A 16,640-nucleotide genomic window follows, 5' to 3' on the forward strand; every position below is an offset into this window, starting at 1 on the left:
CTGAGCCCTGAGTATAAGGGCCGGGCTTGAAAAATGGGGTCAAAATGGAAAAACAAGTTTTAGGGCTTAGGCCCTAAAGAGCCGAACCCATAAGGGCCGAGCCCGCCTGTATTTCAACTCTACACAAGCATAATCTTTATTTTATCAGTGCTCCCAAATAATAACATTATATACATACGAACTCCTAAAGTTACGTTCTCTCAAGCCATTTTTCCATGGTCAATATAATGTAACTACTTGATCATAATGAATCCAATTGCTTAAACTATGTCTTTTTTTAAATGTTATCGTCTCCAAATTAATCTAAAAATCGTATCAAAATTATGACTCCCATCCAAAGTAATTGAAATTATGTGTAAACTCTAATAGCCAAATCGTATGTTGAATAAACAAGCATTTAATTTTCTTAAAAAAAAAGGTAACGATTTTGAACTGTTGAGTTCTAATTTAACAATTAAATCGCGTATGAAGAGATGATTTGATAATATCAGGATGTGATTCATACCCATATGTACACAAACATACATACAGAAAAAATATACGATTATTAAGGGAAAATATATAATAATAATAAAGCCAAAATTTTGTTTTAGTGATGATGATGTAACCGCAAACGCCAAGAGCTACTGTTACCCCAAAAAAAAAATCCTAGTGCTCCGAAAAGCCGTACAGGTTCAATGAACATACATCGTAGAGCAACCTCACTGTTTGAAGTAGCTCGTCTAATTTGTTCTATAAAGAGCAGTGCCATTTACGGTTTGCTTCACAAAGCAATACGCAATAGCAGCCATCTCCTCATTTTCTCTGTTGTATCACAATCATCTTCCATGGGAGAGGTTGACGTAGCCTTCATCCAAGAACCTCACCACAGACCCAACCCTTCACTCATACAAGAGGCCCAAGGCTTCCCTCTCATCGACCTCTCGTCCCCCGACGTTGACGCCCTCGTTTACGACATCGGCCATGCCTGCAAGCAGTGGGGCTTCTTCCAGATCATCAACCATGGCGTTCCGCCGGAGCACCGTCAGAAGCTGGAGGAGACGGCGCGCAAGTTCTTCCATCTTAGCCTCGACGAGAAGAGGAAGGTCAGAAGAGGCATCGGGAATGTGTTCGGGTATTACGACACAGAGCACACCAAGAACGTCAGGGATTGGAAAGAGGTGTTTGATTACGCCGTCAAAGAAACCACTCTAGCCGCCGCCTCCGTCGACGACGACGACGACGAAGTGGCTATCTGGGAGAATCAGTGGCCTCAAAACCCTTCGGAAATGAGGTAAATTAGTCGCACATAATTATATTATATCTCAAGGATCACTTCAGATGATAGATCTGAACGTGGGCAATGAGGTTTTGTCATGTGAACCATGTGCAGGGAGGTGTGCCAGGCGTATGCGAAGGACATGGTGGAACTGGCCATGAGATTGTTGGAGCTAATTGCGATGAGCTTGGGGCTACCGCCGAGAAGGTTTGAAGAGTTTTTCAAGGACCAAACCAGCAACGTCAGACTAAATCGCTACCCACGTTGTCCGTCGCCTCACCTCGCCCTCGGCGTGGGCCGTCACAAAGATGCTGGAGTTTTGACCATCCTCGCTCAGGATGACGTAGGTGGGCTTGAGGTGAAGCGAAAATCCGATGGTCAATGGGTCGGAGTCAAGCCCATACCCAATGCTTACATCATCAATGTTGGTGATGTTATCCAGGTACATAAACTGACACACACTCTCCCGTAAATATTATGAAATACTCAGCGCTAAGTTGGAATGATATTGAGGGTGTGAATGGGATGAAACAGGTATGGACGAACGGAGAATATGAGAGTGTGGAGCACAGAGTGATAGCGAACTCGGAGAAGGAAAGGTTTTCGATACCATTCTTTCTGAATCCGTCGCACTACACAGTGGTGGAGCCTCTGGAGGAGATTACCGACGAGCAAAACCAGCCCAGGTACAGGCCTTACAACTGGGGCAAGTTTCAACTCACCAGGAAGCGTAGTAACTTCATGAAGCTCGACTGTGAAAATATCCAGATCCACCATTTCAAGATTTATTAATTAGTCCCTTCTTCGTGTTTAGGGAGTTTTTCTGAGCGTTAACGGACAAGTATGGAACCTCGCCGAGTCAGAGGTGTTGACGATGACAAATGCATTCCTTTCTTATGTAAAATGAATATATTTAACTGAAGAGCTCTTACATATGTGGGAGGAAATAATATTAATGCCCTAATTGCGTTTATCTTCTCTCTGTTTATCTTTAGTTGCGTTTAGCAAGGTTGTGACATATTTCCAGACGCAACATTTAAATAGATATATACTTACTGTCGACATTGATTTTTACTTTTTTATTTTTATTTTTGGGTAGGATGTCGACAGTGAAATTTGAATCGACAAGGTCCACCTTTTCTTCTTTGCATTTACGTACCTTTTTCTGTTTTGTTGACGGAAGATGGGCTAAGGCTCGAAAATAGACTCAAGCTCCTCGGCTTCACAGCCATAATGCAGGCCTGTTGGACTGGGGCCCAAAAACATTCCATATATTTGAGTTAACCCTTACGTATAAGTTCTAATGACAATCAACAGGGATTAAATTTAATAAAAGTAGCATCTCTCTTATAACATGATAAATTAAGCTTGATTTCTCGTTGGATGAGATGTCTACATTTAATGCTAGACCTTGGTTTAAAGATAATTCCTTCAATAGAAGGATATCTATAAATAATAATAATAATAAAAAAAAAAGCTCCAATGACAACTTGTAGGAGATTATCTCTATTGTCTAGAGGTTGCTCCTCATACTTTTTTTTTTTAAAAAAGGTCAATCACAATATTCAAAGCTGATGTTCCGACAAGAAAAAATAGGGAAAATATATAAAAAGTAAAAATAATAATTGAATAATAGAGAGGTATGGAGCTCCATTCAAGTCACCCTATGGGCAGCCTTGACATTATATATACTGTGTAAGCATTTATGCAACATATAAAATTATATTTAAATCTATTGAAATTGAGATTAATGAAATTATATGAATTTTCCTTTTTCAATATTTTCATTTATTTTGTTATTTTTTATAAATTATAAAATCTTCTATTTCTTTATTAAAAAAAGAAAACTGCACATAAATTAATCAATCTCAATTTTAAAAATCCTATAAAATTTATAGCAAAATATATTATTGACTAGTTATGATAATATGATTGTGTGTGTGGGGGTAGTTTTTCTGGATAAAACTGTTTATGGTTAGATTGATTTTCTGTTGGGTGAAAAAGGATGGGCTAGAGCCTAAAAATTAAAAAAAAAAAAACAAAATAACAGGATAGGACAAACCCCATGACATTCCAAGTTCCAACCATAACCTGAGCCTTCTGGCCTCTGTGCTTAAACGTGTCACGAGCCCTAAACTCCAGCCCAAATATCAGCGGGAGTGGTGCTAAACTCTAGAAAAACAAAGGAGGGATCCTAACATGTTTTGAGTCTAGTAGAACAAATTAATTTCTGACATACTTTATCCATTTTTATTTTTAGAAAAAAATTATACCATACACTTTAAAAAAATCAGCTAATTACATTAATTGTGTTTTGAAAATAAAAAAATTAATCTACAATACTCATTTTATTAATTGTGTTAATCAAGCCTTCATTAATTATTTTTTACAATTATAAATGATAAAATTATGAGGGATAATTTAAAAAGTTTGTAATAAATACCTATTAAAAAATATAACTTGCTTATATAAAAAAATTAAAAATAATAGTTTCTTTTATAAATAAAAATGGAAAGAGTAGTAACTTAAGATTCAAATATTCATTAAGATAAATGTTTGTATTTAATATTTAATAATGTCTTGAATATGATTATTTCTCCATAGGATAATATCTGTACACAACGATGATTTTCACCCAAAAACCCCAAATGATAATTTGGCTGTGGCCACGTCAAAAGAAAGCTCTGTATTCTGTATATGCATATAAGCACCACATATTTTTTTTCTTTTTGAAGTTTGAGGCAAAATAACAAACCACAAAGGCAGAAACTAGCTGCACGCACCCACATATATGTTCACTATCTTCCATGGCTGCAACAGAAAATTCAGTACTGGCCACGTATATGTTCGCATTGATCGAAAAGTATATTTAGTTATCTTAAATAACACTATCTTTAATAAATATCTCCCAGTGCCAAAAATAAACCCGTAAATAACCATATGTTTTTATTTGAGTGTTGCATGCTTTTAGCGATACCAAAAAAAAAAAAAAAACGCCCAAGCAGGGGAAACTGTAGTAACTTAGTGTTGGAGTCATGAAAGCCCAAGGGGCTCCACTTGGAGAGAGATTACAAAACTAATAGCCCATATTTGATATACAAATCTCAATTTAAAAAGATTAAAATTGAAATTGAGACTGCAATTGTTACTAGAATTAAAGTTGGGATTAAAGTTTTAAAAGTATGTTTGGTAAGGAGTAATATTTGGAAGGAATATTTGTAATAACTTTATTTTATAATCAATCCGAAATTGTAAAAAGACAATATGGCCCTTACTAAAAAAAATGCAATCTCAAACTCATATATGGAACTCTAAAGAAGTATTTCGTTTTCACAAGTCCAGCCACAAGCTTGAATCTAGGCGTTCTCAATATCATACACACAACAACAACTTGAATTAAATCAGAGAATGACTTGCATCACATCCTTAAGGGAGATGACTTGCAATCTGGAGGGCGCTTGACTAAGAGAAGGGCAAAGGGTTAGAGGCGAGATGAAGATGCTCAACTAAAAGGCAGAGGGAGAGAGATGAGAAGAGACAAGACATGGGGGACATTTTGGTAAGAAAAATAATCAACCTAAGATTAATTTTGATGGGACTAACCAATACAAGGGGGTAGTGGGTTTGGGCATTCCCTCACCTAAATGGCATTGAGTAATCCCAAGTATTGATGAATGTCTCATACCAAATATGTGAAAGGTGAGATTACTTTACCTAATCTCTGTACCAATTTTTAAATGTTGCGTATCAAACGAGTGTCTCTCTCTTTTCAACCAGCATGGAGCTGGACTTTCTATTTTTAAATATGGGTGTTCAAAATAATATTTTTTCCAAAAATTTTAATTATCAAATGACTTTCTTCTTAAATTCTTCTTATTAAAATTCGAGCATTGGGATATAAAAACAAGTAAGGACGATATTATTAATAATTAAATAGGGAGAGAGGTGTTAATTAGGGGATAGATCTAAAAAATAATTATACTTGATACAGACTTTAATTTGTTTCTTTAATATATATGAAGTAGGTATTTGCAACTTATCCTCCCTCTGGTCCCAAATGCAGTAACTAATAACTCACTTATAGAATCATAATAGATATTGAGAAAATTAGTTAAGTTAATCACATGAAAAAAATGCATGTTCATTTTTTAAAAAATTACCATACCTTTGAAGAAGCATTGAAAATCATTATTATTGATTGCTAATTGCTTACTATTATATTTTCTGTATTGCTCATGGGTATTATTTTATTGAAGATTAATCATATTCGAGGCATAGTCGAATACCAAATATGTGAACCTTTTTTAATGAGAATCTGAACATTGGTTTATCATATTATAAGATACTTACTCTTTTTGTTAAACTCATGGTGCTTACTATTGTATTTTAATTAGTGAAAAAATAACAAACATGGAAGATAAAGAAGATTTAAGTTTTATATTCAGGGTCAAAATAAAATTTTCAACTAATTTGCACATTTAGATTTGGGATTTGGCATTTGGCATTGTCCTCATTTCTTCCCTCTGCTCTTTCTCAATTCCCACAAACGAACAAACCCTATTACCCCTTTGAATTCCAGATCAAAGGACGTGCGTGTCTGTGACCAAACACTCGTCTTGCTTCAACAATTTTTTTTACTTCTTTTTGCTATTTTATACGTTTATATGTTCCATAATCTATGCATTGCAAAATGTGTTCCTATGTAACCTGAAATTAAAAATAAAATATTTTTATTTTCTATCTAACAAATTTCTAGATGAAAAAGACTTAAATTAATTATTGTTAAAAAAAAATGTAAAGGAAGGTCTCTCAGATGCGTCGTCTGTCTACATGTCACATGCTCTCCTGGATCACAATCTTCAACCTCAATATATAATCAATCCTTGTCCATATCTAAACAAAGCATTGTTGGCACTTTAACATCATTCCTAAACATAACGTGTCACCTTTAAGTTTTTTTTAATTAATTTATCGTTGCCTATTATCAATATCCTTGCAGTCTTAATCTTGGACACATCCACTAATCACATCCCCTTTTACCGAAAATTTCTACCATTAATTGCTCCATTCTATTTTACTTATTTTTGGTGTGGAAATAATTGAAGAAATGCCAAATAAATCAATATCTCATTAATCATTGCACTATCAATAATTTTTACCTTCGGCAATTGCCGTTGCCCTGGGTACAAAATTAAGCATTGCACCATCAATATAGGTTTAGTTTTTAAACATAGTCTAAGTAACTGTTACCCAAAGGTTTTTTTTTTTGGCCACAAAATATTATCTAAATAAAGTGCAAGACAACGGTTTTTTAACAACTTTTAGCAACTTATAACTGTTAAAATTCACAAGACAATGGTTTTTTTAGCACTTTTAACTGTTAAAATTCAAAAGAAAACGCTGGTAAAAAAAAAAATCAAAAGAAAACAAAAGCAAAAGCTGCAATCCTATGCCGGTGTGTCCGGGGATTCCATTTTCATCATGACTATTAATACCCATGCCATGGCCCCGTCGGCCAACTCACTGTTTTTTTTAATATAATATAATATATTATGTCATAATTCATAAATATAGTTTCTCTTTTTATCATTAGTTTTGTCATGTCAAGCTCTCTGCTCATCTCCCTTTCTCTACGTTTTTTTTATTTTAAAATAAAAACTGATTTTTTTAACAAAAAATTGCATTCATAATCTAAAAATAAGATAAAATTTTAGTTAAAGATTACTACAAAGACTTAATTTTATATAAATTTAAAAAAATTTTAAAATTTTAATTCAGTTCAAGAGAAAGATTAAAAGAATTTTAACAGTAAAAAAATTAAAATGCTCTTCACTTGTTATATAAAATCACTAATTGTTAATTTTTTTATTTTATTTATTAATTTATAAATATGAGTTGCAAATTATATGAGTTAATATGTCAATAATTATATAAAACTTGATATCAGTTTTTCAATCATAAGACAGTTACATCAGTTGTTAAATTACTAATTCTACTTGCTAATTTACTAGTATTGGTTGTAAACTATTGATAGGTCTTGTAATTTACTAATATCAATTGTAAATTATTGATAGGTTTTGTAATTTACAATTGATGTTAGTAAATTAACAAGCAAATTTAGCACCTTAACAACTAATGTTATTGATTATCTGACAAACAAATGTAATTTATAAGTGATATTGATAAATTAATAAGTGCAGTAAGAAAGTTAACAATTAATGATTCTGCATAATATGTGAATGGTATTTTGATCTTTTTATCATAAAAATTATCTTAACTTTTTTTCACTAGATTAAACTGAAATTTCAAATATTTTTGGATCCACGTGAAATTAAGTCTCTTCCTTAATCCTTGACTAAAATTCTTTCTAAAAACAATTACAGTATGATCAAGTCTGCAAGCATAGCTTTTACATCATCCGCCACTTCTCATGTTATAAGTGAAGGATGATCAAAGATAGAAAAAGTTATATTTATATAATGAGACATTTTAATAAGATATTCAACATATAAATTAAAGAATCTATCAAAATGATGAATAACTAAATTTCAATTCCTATAATATAAAAATCTCGCATCATCAATTAGCTTCTTAAAAGGGTGGAAATTATCCCAATTTCTAGTTAGCAGAAGAATATAGCCTTAGTGCAAAATAAAAACTTTCCATACTTCTAATTTCTCCTCTCTCAAATTCAGCTCACAATAGCTTGGTTACAAAACCAGTCACAAATAGCATGCTTCGTGTTTTTATGCCTTCCACTGTTCAGATGCATATGATTCTAATTTTAAGCTGTCCTCAACTTTAAACAGTGTCAATTAATTAATATTTTTTATTGTTCGTAAATATCATCTTATAAAGAGCAATTCTATTTGACGCATAATTGTGTATTAAATATAAGCACCCTCAGCGAGGATTCATAACTTGGTCGATTAATTAATGATATCAATGTCTTGATGGTGCATAATGTATTAATCATAATCACTAAATATATAATGGGGTGGCTGTCTTTATTGGGAGTTATTATTAAATAAAATCACTTCTTAATTAACAGTGTGGTGGATTGCTTAACTTAACTATATTATCTACTAGTTAGGTTAGGTTACTCGTTTGCAGACAAAAAAAATGAGCATTCCTCGAGTTGGTTACGAAGGAATATTCGAGTCTTATTGAAAGTAGAATCTCTTAGGTGACAATTGAGGAGATATTTTAACACAAGTATCCATTATGCTTCATCTTTATTTATCTACTATATATCATTGTTAATTAATTTATATTTTTAAAAAATTAATTAAAATTTTAATTTTTTTTATAAAATTTACACATCTTTTTAATCGTATTATTGAGTGTAATAAATATAATATTTAATTTATTAAAAACACTTCATTGATTATTTAATAAAGTAAAAGCATAATTAAAAAGACATATAACACTTATCCAATACCTTATATTTGAATTAAGCAACAGTCATAAAAAATGACTTATATTATGGTTTAGAGTTAGAGGAAATAGTGTCATACACTAAGCTCTTACCTGAAGTAATTATCATCTTTCCCGAAGCGATTATCATTTGTTTATTTATATGCCGCGATTCACTCGAAGCTAAATACTGAGACATTGAGAAATTCTTAGGTCTCCTGAGACATGTTACCCAAAGAATTTGATCACTCAAGATCGTTAATTATTCACTGGGTAAAATTTTATTCATTTAAATCTTTCTGGATAGCGTTCCCTTTTTTTTATTATTATTATTATTATTATTATTTTTTGTAAAAAGCGTTCCATTTACTTTACTTTTCAAATGAATGATATTCCTTTTGACTTTCTTTTTCTTTTTCTTTTTTCTTTTTGGAACGGGGCGTCATGACGGGACCCAATGTTTCCTTAAAAGCCTGAATTGAAAATTGAAAAGCTTTTGTTAAAAAAAAAATTCATTTAAACTGATTCATATTATATAATTTCGAAATTTCATATTTCATATTTTACATTTTTTTAACTTTAAAAAATAAGAAGTCCTAATGTAAACAATTTGTAATATATATCAACTGCAATTTTAAAAATTGAAAAATGTGCTCTATTTAATCTCAAACATATGGCACTCTTAGCTATCTTATCAAAATATCAAGAGCCTCATAGTTTACTGGCATCCCACACTTCCTTTTTTTGACCAAAATCCAACACTCCTTGAAAGAGGATAGTTGTGGACTCTATCTCCCATGTGGTTAAGGGGTGAATAAATGTAAACCGGCTGGAAATGTGTTATTTTTTCCTTTGGATAAGGGTTACTCTTCTCTATAAGAGAAGGGGCAGGTACGTAGGGATGTTTGGATTTGATTCATTAAAAAAAAAAAAAAACTACCTTATCAAAATTAAAGAAAATATTAATATAATTAAACTCATTAAATTTATTACAAATTAATAGTACTGCAATGTTTATCCATTCATGGATAATAATAAGTACTTATTAGGAATATTATTAATAGAAAAATTTTAATGATTTTTTTATGCTCTCTTTCTCTCTCTATATATATATGCCCCATCAGTTAAAAAAATGTAAGGTATTTTTAATCGAATCTCACTTCTTAATAAAGTAGTTATTTATTTTTCAACTAACCCTATCTTTTCATATTTATCCTTATTAAACACCCTATAATAAATATAAAATTATTATCAATAAAAGTATTTTTGAAAAAAAAAGATAATAATTATACTTCGAAAGATTAAAATATTTTTAAATATCTAACTTTTTAAAAAAAATTTCTTACATCTTATATTTTTTTAATGGAGGAAATGTATACATGAGAAACTAGAGTCCCGGGCTTGTGTCTGGAAGTTTTTGTGAGGGAAAAGAGCAGCTGCTCTGAGGGTTAATCCTTTCTAACCTTTTTGTACTTCAAGCGTTGGCTTGCTCTTTCTGTGGGGGAAAAAAGAAAGAAACTGGAGGCCGTACAATTTAATTAAGTCCACATATTACAAATACAAAATAGTAAACGGACACTGAAAAATGACAATCATTTAATGGGATCCATCTGGGCCAATCCACGTAATATTTTTTTAATCGTTTTCTTTTTTGAATTAGAACTTGCCATTTAAAGGGGTTCAGGCTAACACACAATCCAGTTGATAACGAGGAAGACTTGTTTGTTTAGCTATGGATAACAAACAAGTTATCTAAGTTAAGAGAATCTAGACTAGATCTGTATCAGTCCACTCACGCTGCTATCAACTTCATTCTCAGCGCAATGCAGATTTTTCATTCCCAACAGACCCGCGCTCTCTTATCTCAGAGCCCCACCAAAACATTAATAATACCAATTTAGTTTAATGCAAACCTGTTTCTTATTTTCTCATTACTTTACTAATATTCATATATATCCATACAGTACCCAACGTCAGATGGGGCCACCACCATTCCATTCATTTATCTCTCGGACTTGTTAATTACACGTGGATGCATGTATTCTCTGTTCTCTAAAGCTCTGATATTTCATATGGATGTTGAATTATTGATCCGGAGAATTGCACCAGCTTTATCCGTGAATTAAATTTAGAGAGTTCGAATCCGTGAAATTCTGAGGGGAAAAAAAAGCAGACTAAGAGAGTTTTGGGGATAACAGCAGCAGATGATGCGAATCGAACCATTAATTTGGGTTTGCACAGAGGAACTGAAACTCCAAAAACAACCCGGACTTGTTCGCGCGCCCAGAAATCACCAAACCAGAAACAGAATACAAAGAATGCGAATCGGAAAACAACCGCTCGTCATTTGAATAAAACTACCATGATCTGAAACTAAGGTTCTTCAAAAAGGGCAGCTCGAGCTGTATCCGAATCAGAAATAGAGACGTAATTATAATACAAATAAAGTAGCTTCAAATTAACAAGGGCTTGCCATCTATGATCTATACAGATGTTGAGAAGAGAAAGAAGAAAAGATTGGGGAGAATCGGATCAGGGAAGAAAACCAGAGAAAGGGATAGGGGTGGTGGCGCGAGTGAGATTGGAGAGAGGCTGGGAGGTTCGTTCTTGGATGACGACGACAGTTTCAGCAACGATAATCACGAACTCGATGGCCATCCTCACCAGATAGATGCAGAGCTCGATTCTCTTGATCACCATCTCTTCTCTGCTTTCTTCTTGATCCGTAATCAGATACGCGTCTTCTCAGGTGCGCTGATTTGTTTGTGTGAAGAGTGAAGCCTCTCTTTTGATTGTGCAGGTTGATTTATATGAGCAGCAGCTTGTTTTTCCTAAAACAACGGGAGGTCATCACCCGTAATCCCTCCTTATCTTTCCCCTGGGACACCGCAACACGACACCTGGGTCTTGTTTCAGGAATCTGTATCTGGTTTTCACCTTTTGTGGGCCGCGAGATTATTTTCAAGTAATTCCAATCTCAGTTGATCAGTTCACCATGTTATGAAATTTTAACCGACACATTTTCCAGCAATATCCCACAATATCTATCTACAAAATGGTTTGTATTAGGTTTTATATTTTTATCATTTTTTATTTATTTTTATTTTATTTAATTTTTTTGATAAACTTTAATCAAATTAATTAATAGAAAAATGACATTAAAGTCTGAAAAGAAAAAATTAATAATAATTAAATCCCAACAAATTTTAAAAAATAAATTATGAATAAATATTGATTTAAATAAAAAATTTAATTATAAGCTAAAAGTTATATTTATAATTTAAATACAAAGAAATACTTAGATAGATCAGGTGCATCACATTATTTATAGTTTGTACAATAAAAACATGATATTTAGATGATATTAAATATAAATTAATTTTAATATTAATAATAATAAAGAGACAAAAGGTCAAAAAATCACATATACATTTCATTATAAAAATAAAGTCAATTAAAAATAGAGTAAATTGGTTTAATGGCCATGAAAAATATAATTTTCATAAGTTATGGATGAACTTTTTAAATATTTTAAAATATGATCTATTTACAAAATTAATTAAAGGTGATTTTCTCTTTTTATCTGTAGAACAGATATATTATTAAAACCTTTTACATAAACTGATCCATGAACATATCTCTTATAACTAGCTAAATGATTTCAACCTTTAACTAACTGAATCAAATTCTTGCACGCACATTCATCATATCTCTTTTCCTTTCACAATTGTTCATTCCCTTTCTTGGCGGGTAAAGAAATCAAGGTAATATTCATAAATTACTTTCTTATTATCCTAACAAGTGTACTTTTTTTTTATAAAAGATGTCCTAATATGAGTATTTCAATTTAATTTGTGTCTATGCAAATGATTCTCATTGCTAGGCTTTCTTGCACAAAGATAAATGTAAGCCTAAAATTTTCATTGTAAAGGGTATTTGATTTTTTATGATAAGTTGAAATGTCTAAAAAAATTTATGGACTATGTTTGATTTGTTTTTAGCAAATGATTATTTTTTTTTGTGTTTTTGATATGTCACTGATAAATCATATAAGTGAAAATTTATCAACACCATTTAATCTTGTAAAAATTGAGGATGTTTAATATCATCATTTCTTATGACGAAAAATCAGATTTATTAGTTTAGGTATTTAGTCTTAAATGATAAGCTAAGATGTCTCGAACTTTTTACAGATTTTGTTTAATCTGTTTTAGGCAAATGGTTATGTTTGTTCATATTTCTAATCTATAATAGCATATCAATAATATACAATTGTATGTCAATGATAAATCATATCAGTAAAAACATATCAATATCATTTAATATTGTAGACATGAGATGCTTAACTCATCATTTTCTTTATTTATTTTTTTTTTTGAAAAAGGGTCAAATGCAGCTATCTTCTATCTTCAAGCATCTGAAAGAAGATTTTCATAAAAAAATTATTTAAAAAAAGGTCATATTATTCATAAAGATAGTAGTTTTGTCATATAAAGTTTCACTAAATATTAAAATGGTCATGATGCAAAATATAACAAATGTTAAACTATTTATTAAATTTGATTCTATAAGATAAATTATATATGAAAAAGCCCCTTAAAAACATGTCATCCAAAATTTTATTTATATTATTTAAAATATTTTAATTGAACAAACTATAAATAACATAACGTACTTGACCTATTTAAGTATTTTTTAAATATATTATTTGTAAATATAGTGAAAATTATTACTTACTTTATTATACATAATTTTTAAGATTCAAAACGAAATCATTATACAGAGAATCTTGTAGATGGGGTTTCAAGGCCGTCCTCACTGTTAGTGTGTAACAGTTAGCTGGCCCTTCCAATAGCCAAAGGTCAACATTGCTCCTCTCCTCTCCCCACCTCTAAACTGACCTCTCTCACCGCGAAGAAAATTGTATATCTAATAATTAAATTTTTGCAAAATCTTATAATAAAGATATACAATAGAAAAATTATTCAATAGGTTTTTTGTCTGACCTGAAATTTAAAAGGTTCAAAGAATCTAATTTTTATCTAAATGAATATGTAATTGGACAAATAAATTTATGCAAAAAAATGCCTTGGGAAATTTCTCCTATGGGAAAATACCAATGTAGCTTCTTTTGTTATATAAATAACAAAAGGATGAAAGTATATCCTGTTGAATCCGGATTTTAATGATAACAGATTACAAAATTTTTTTGTTTAACATGTTAAATTATGCTTAAGTAAAAGGAAGTTAAGGTATGAATGAGTTTGAATGCATTAAACCTGATTTTCATTTTTTAAAGTATAACTACTTGTATTAGTATGACAACACTGATACTGATATTAACTTTTTTTAATTTTAAGCCTTTGATTCTCTTTTTTTTTTTGGGTAATATATTTGACATGTACCCAGATTCTTTTCAATGCTTATGTTGATCCTTTCTTTATCTTTTTGGGTGAAAAGTCTTTTTACTGATATTGAACTTCACTGTGATTTCATATCTCTGTGAATATTGAACCTTTTTTATTAGTATTAAAGGCATAATATTTCGTTTTCATGCCAGGCACTGCCGATATTAGTGTCTCTCTGCTACTATTGTCATTATCTATAGTGTTCACTTCCCCAATGCCTTATTCATTTCATACATTGAGTCTCTACTGGTATAACACCATTACCACCAGTATTGTACACGAACTACTAATATTGTTTATCCAATTCTGGTATTGTTTGAAATTTAAGCTAACGTCTTTTATAATGAACATTTGCTCTTCAACACAACTCTACCCGTATTCTCATGACACAACTCATTGTTGTCATTTCTCTTTATCATCTTTCAGAGTGTCACTATCGGTATTGAATGCCTTCTACCGGTATTAATGAGATGCTACAAGGCTCTATTTTTCTAGTTCATTTCGAAAAGCTTCGTCTCATAGCTTTTATCAATTATTTTCATTTGAGCAACTTGGGTTAGCATTTTCGTTCTCAACAATCCTTCTAAACTCAATTTTGGGTAGCCATTTATTTCTTGACTTGCCGTGAGCGCATAACTCCATTGTATGTAAACACCATACTTTTTAGAGAAGTTCAGACGAAAGAAGAAGAATAGTCTAACGACTACTTATATGTGTTTAACCGATTAATTCTTAATTTTAATTGTAAATTGACACATTCATGAAGACGGATGCAAGAGAATTATTACACGAACAAACACATTCAATTCTTTATCAACCTTCTGTGTTTTCATTTAGTGATTTTGTACTTCATTGATTGTAAACAAACCTTAAAGAGAGTATTTGCAATTGTCTTTCACTTGAACATACTATATTTATCTCTATTTTTCCTATCTTAGAATAGAGAATTAAGGTCGGGAAGCTTAAGTGGGATATATTATTATCTTTGTAAGGAAGAGTCATTTGGACAAGTTGTCTAGAAGTGTGCTGATGCAACCAAGAGCTTGAATTAATTTTGGTAGAGTAAGTGATACAAAAGTTTAAGATTAGCTTGAGGACTGAATATAAACTTAAGTGGTTGGAGTTGAATCAAGATAAACACCCATGCAAACTTCTCTCTCACTCTTTGATTATTCTGGTAAAATCAATCCTACTTTATCTCATTTTATTTACGTATTATTTATCAAATTTTTATTTACCCAAATTCACCACCTTTTAAGCACTTTTACATATCCTAGGATAAAATCGACACATGCATGGAAAATAAACTAGAGGGCAAATAATATATATAATGAAGTAGGCATAATTTTTTTTTTTAAAAAAAACATAACTTTCACTCCCTACACTTTTACATGCGATTTGTCATTAGTCTCTACAATTTATTTTTAGTGTTCTAAATCTCTATAATTTTTTTCATCTGCACTTAAGGTCCTTATACTTTCAGAGGAATGCGAATGTAATATTAATAGTGTTAATTATGTTGATATAGATAATAACACTGTTAATTATATGATGATGTGTCAATTAGTGGTTGATGTGTATTTTTTGTTGGGAAAACAAAGAAAGAAAAGCTTATGTGTATTTTTTAATAATAATAACAATAATAATTATATATAAGTAGGGCTTAAGGCTATGAAAGGTTGACTCAATGGTATCAGGTTCAGCCTCAACTTTGTTATGTAGGAGAGGTTGGAGGATCGAACTTGGGGAGGCTTTCCGCAAGGAAAATAATCCTGCACATTACTGCGGGAAAGCCTTTGTCTCCTGATGCTCACCGTAAGAGGTAGGGTCGCCCTGTTGTGGGGCCTGAGGGAGAGTGTCCAACGCCGCAAAAGACCTCGAGTAGGTGGGGTGAGCGGAGGGCTGTTACAATTTTTTATGATATCAAGAAAAAAAAACTTTTTTTAGTATGCGTGAAACAATTAAAAGTATCTTATAATAAAAACCGAATGGAGTACACATTAACTTTTCTTTCTTTTTTTCCCCAAAAAAATACACATCAGTCTCTAATTGATATGTCACTATATAATTAATAGTGTTATTGTACATATTAACATAATTAATACCGTTAATGCTACATCAACAACACTTTAAAAGTGTAGGGACCTAAGGTGTAGATGAAGAAAATTGTAAGGAGTTAGAATATTAAAAATAAAATATAAAAATTAATAATAAATTACATGCAAAGTGTCGAGATTAAAAATCATATTTTTTTCTTTTCTTTTTTTGTGTTTTTTGTTTAGTGGACACCAGTAACATTTATAATGAAGTGGGCACAAATTTCATGGTCTACACAACACGCACTTGTGCATTATTGGAAACACAAATTGATCAAATTATCAAGAAGAAAGGTGGGGGGACGAGGTCCAGCTTGCAATAATGTGTAGTAAGTGCGTATAGAGCATAGTATATGATTTAATCGTTCGAGAGACAGGTGACAGCGGATCGGAGCTTGTCTAGAGCAATGACGTGGGGACCCAGACACTATTTTTCGCTTCTACGTATGTATATATATTCAC

The 16,640-nt window shown here is 31.4% G+C and overlaps 1 protein-coding gene across 1 annotated transcript; it reads left to right on the forward strand.

Annotated features, from left to right (window-relative positions):
- Nucleotides 1–782: 782 nt before the first annotated feature.
- Nucleotides 783–2,231, forward strand: LOC129286907 (protein DMR6-LIKE OXYGENASE 2-like). Its single transcript, XM_054923009.1, has 3 exons — nucleotides 783–1,273; nucleotides 1,373–1,700; nucleotides 1,793–2,231. The coding sequence occupies exons 1-3, from the start codon at nucleotides 828–830 to the stop codon at nucleotides 2,048–2,050; spliced, it is 1,032 nt and encodes a 343-aa protein (XP_054778984.1). The 5' UTR covers nucleotides 783–827; the 3' UTR covers nucleotides 2,051–2,231.
- Nucleotides 2,232–16,640: the final 14,409 nt, after the last annotated feature.

Source organism: Prosopis cineraria, unplaced genomic scaffold, assembly GCF_029017545.1.
Source record: "Prosopis cineraria cultivar Desert tree isolate PC_DT_omini unplaced genomic scaffold, ASM2901754v1 PC11, whole genome shotgun sequence".
NCBI classification, from domain to species: Eukaryota; Viridiplantae; Streptophyta; class Magnoliopsida; order Fabales; family Fabaceae; genus Prosopis; species Prosopis cineraria.

Coding starts and splice junctions, on each gene's coding strand:
- LOC129286907 (XM_054923009.1), top strand. CDS start 828: ATGGGAGAGGTTGACGTAGCCTTCATCCAAGAACCTCACCACAGACCC. Junction 1,274..1,372: donor CAAAACCCTTCGGAAATGAG/GTAAATTAGTCG, acceptor AACCATGTGCAG/GGAGGTGTGCCAGGCGTATG. Junction 1,701..1,792: donor ATGTTGGTGATGTTATCCAG/GTACATAAACTG, acceptor GGGATGAAACAG/GTATGGACGAACGGAGAATA.